A 3,468-nucleotide genomic window follows, 5' to 3' on the forward strand; every position below is an offset into this window, starting at 1 on the left:
AATCAACAGTCCTTTTGGAAGCATACAATCTAGATGTTCAGAAGTACTGAATCTATGTTAAATGTGATATACACTTAATTCATCATTTCATTTCACTCCAAAATTTCTCTAGCTTTTTTTTTTTTTTTCAGATAGACTACTATCCTTGTATTAGGGTCAATCCATGGTTTGAGTGCAATATGATTTCTTTTATGAAATTTGGTGATATTGTGTTTGAGGAATATGTTTTTGAAATTTTCTTTTAGTGAGGAAAATCCCCTCCCTATCTCTCAAAACTAGATTTGGTTTGAAGGCTTAATTTTCTGATATTAAATAACTACACTACTAGTTATTTAATAACATTTGCTTGGAAAACCTTTTTTCTATCATTTCATCCTATCATTGATCGTGGGGTCTGTTTTAAATAGGCAATAAAAATGGATGCTGTTTTCATATCTAGTCTATTAGTCTGTATCTTTTCCATCGAAAATTGGTACCTATTAGTAATAAGAATTATTATTGAATACTGTGTATTAATTCCTTTCCTTTTTGTTGTTCTATTAGTTGATTTTGTATTCTATGTTCTGGAAGTTTTTATCTGTTTTGAGTGCAATCTGGGACACTGTTGGGCAATGCTCACACCCAGGGGTCGCGGGCAGAGCAGGCAAGAGCCAGCAGCCCTCAGTGGCAGTCCCAGGGGCACGCTGTTCAGTCAGGCTGGGCGGAGCCGATGTAGCGAATCAATTATAGCGGAGAGAAAGGCTCTCCACCCCCCAGCCCCGTGCAGGAGCGGGACTCCCGGGGGCCGCAGCTCTCCCAGCACTCTGTTGACGATTTGGTCTCCCCCGCCCACACTGCAGGCCCTGGGAGCAGAGACGCCAGGAACGTGGGACTTGGCGCAGGCCAGCGGCCGCTGTTGTCAGGAGAAAGTGTCCCACCGCCTGCTAGAGTGCAGAGAGCACCGGGGCAGGCAGAAAAGGCTTCTCTCCCTCCCCCATCCCACCGTGCGGACAGGGGCGCGTGCAAGTCTTGACTTACACAATGAGTCCAGAATTTCAAAGAGACACGTGGAGCTGGAGACATACAGATTTATTGGCATGGCGGTGGGTTCGGATGGTGACAAGCTCTCCCAAAAAATGTCAGAGGGGGTTTGTTTATATTGGAAGTGGGCGGGGCTTCAGGTCATCCGTAAATCTTGAGGCAGAGATCTGTTAGTCTCCTGTCTTACACGTGACCTAGAAAGGGCTGTATGTTAGGTCTCTGGGTTCCAGGTCGTGGCCGAACACCAAGGATTCCACAGTCCCACAGGACACATTTAACTTTCTCTTCAGACATAACAGTTTCTTCCTCTATCTTCTGTAGGAAGAGTTTAGTGACCATACATTCCTTAAATATATTTTCTTATAAAAAGTTTTTCTTTCTCATTTGAGCATGTTTGATATATTTTTCTGGTTATACTAGTTTTAGGAGGCATTTATCCCCTTTTACAACTTAGAAAACATCAGCCAAATCCGTTTTTGCATTCACAGTATCAATTAAAAATTATATTATTGGGATCCCTCTCTCCCTGTGTGTAATTGATTTTTTTTCTCTCTTGCACCCTTTGATATTCTTCTTTGTTTCTAAACATTCACTGCCATGACTATTTTATGACGTGTAGAATTGCTTTTTTTTCTAGAAATCATCCAGTCATTTATTTTTGTTATATACCAGATATAATGAACATATTAAAAAGAAAAAAATGTTTGTATACCAATATGTCTTTATTATGTTTCTGATACTGGATTCCTCCATTTAGAAGACAGGAACCACGTTTTCATCAAGCTGTGGCTCCTCTTCCTTTAACCTAAGCTAAGTTTTAAAAAAAGTTCACTTGTACAATTGCAAAACTAGCTTTAATCAATACACAGTAATTAATTATCCAAAGCCTCAATACAGTAGCTAACTTTTTGAAAACAACTTAACACAAACAACCTATTTTGCAAAGTAAAAAATATTTTATGTGCTATTAACTACCTCTTTTGAAAATTTTTCTATGCAAGTATCAGAACAAATTTACTTCTCTTTTTAATTCTCTGTTTTTGGGTATGCCTTAGAAAAGTAAAATTATATGTAAACATTGTCAACTATTATATTTCTACAGTCAAGATAATGGAATATCTTTCCTAAGTATTTAATTTCTGCAATGACTAATTTTTAAAACTGAAAATCGCCACCCATGTAATTTAAAAACTGCACTGTAAAACGCCTTTTTATGGGTGGCAAAACAACTTAAAAGTATAAAATGGCATGGCTCCATAAATACAAAAATAGCCATACTCTGTCTGACTCCAAATGCAGACTTAGACATCTGTAAGTCTGATGAGAAGTCTCAACCGCAGCCAGATGACTGGAACGTAAAGGCCTGAAGCAGGTGTGCTGGACCAGGACTCACTTCAGCCCACGATGGTTAGCCGGCAGAACTGCTGACACAGAACAAGCCCGTGCCAGAAATGAAGCATCACAAATGGAAAGCCAGTCTCTTAACAGTGCGCACTGCTGTGCCCTAAGTTCAATTATATCCAAACACAAAGTGTTAATGTGTCACATAAGAGAATTCAACATCTTTGGTTTTCAAAGAAATATAATACTTCAAAAAATGAAATTTGTCAATTTGCATTAACAAGTCATACACAAGCCAAATGAAGTTTTACTTAACAGCTGAAGGTCAAGATGCCAATTGTGTAGAGTTATCTTCAGAGAACTAGGAATGTAACATGCTTCGGTCAGGTTAGATATCATCAATGTCTTCATCATCATCTCCAATATTATCAAACTGGATTTCATCATCATCCCCAGGACCAAATGTGTCTGTTTCATTGATTTTGGCATGTTCTGGAAGTTCTCCATAGGCCTTCAGACTTCTTGCTTCATCTGCATTATACTTTAAGATTACATCAGCTTTGTTATCTTGATAGTCTCGTAGACCAATCAATATAAGGTCTGAGGTATTTATCCAAACCTTTTTTCTCAACTTTCCTATTATGTGACACAGCCTCCTTACATCATCAAAACACATTGCTTCCAACCGTCCGTTTCCCAGCATTTTCATCACCTGAGCATACTCCTGCCCATCCTCTTTAAACACCAACTCTCTTTTCTCAGACTCATTTTCATTTTTACCTCTGCGCCTGTTTTTGCCTCCTTTGCCTTTATTCTTTGGCATGATGGAAAGGGCAACCACAGGAGTCGGGTGAGGGACTCCTGGCTGAGAGTGGCTGTGACTACTTTCAGAGCTATACTACCAGGATGGGTGGCAGGAAGTATCTAACAGTGGCAGATCTGAAGCAACTGTCACACTATAAGTATAGAAGATCCACAGCCAGCAAACTGTTCCAGAGTCCTGGCTTCTGGTAGCTACAAAATAATACTTCGGCTTCTGGCCTAGTTCTCAGGAAGGTGTAGTCTCCCAAGTAGTGACAAAATGCAGCGGAACCCCTTTACCATCGC

General features: G+C 39.7%; 1 protein-coding gene across 1 annotated transcript; it reads right to left on the reverse strand.

Annotated features, from left to right (window-relative positions):
- Positions 1-2,749: 2,749 nt before the first annotated feature.
- LOC114636605 (eukaryotic translation initiation factor 1A-like) lies at positions 2,750-3,234 on the reverse strand. Its single transcript, XM_028784680.1, has one exon. The coding sequence runs from the start codon at positions 3,182-3,184 to the stop codon at positions 2,750-2,752; it is 435 nt and encodes a 144-aa protein (XP_028640513.1). The 5' UTR covers positions 3,185-3,234.
- Positions 3,235-3,468: the final 234 nt, after the last annotated feature.

Source organism: Grammomys surdaster, unplaced genomic scaffold (assembly GCF_004785775.1).
Source record: "Grammomys surdaster isolate TR1022 unplaced genomic scaffold, NIH_TR_1.0 124597, whole genome shotgun sequence".
NCBI lineage: Eukaryota > Metazoa > Chordata > Mammalia > Rodentia > Muridae > Grammomys > Grammomys surdaster.

Bases quoted from the DNA above. Each gene is read 5' to 3' on its own strand.
- LOC114636605 (XM_028784680.1), bottom strand. From the start codon at position 3,184: ATGCCAAAGAATAAAGGCAAAGGAGGCAAAAACAGGCGCAGAGGTAAA.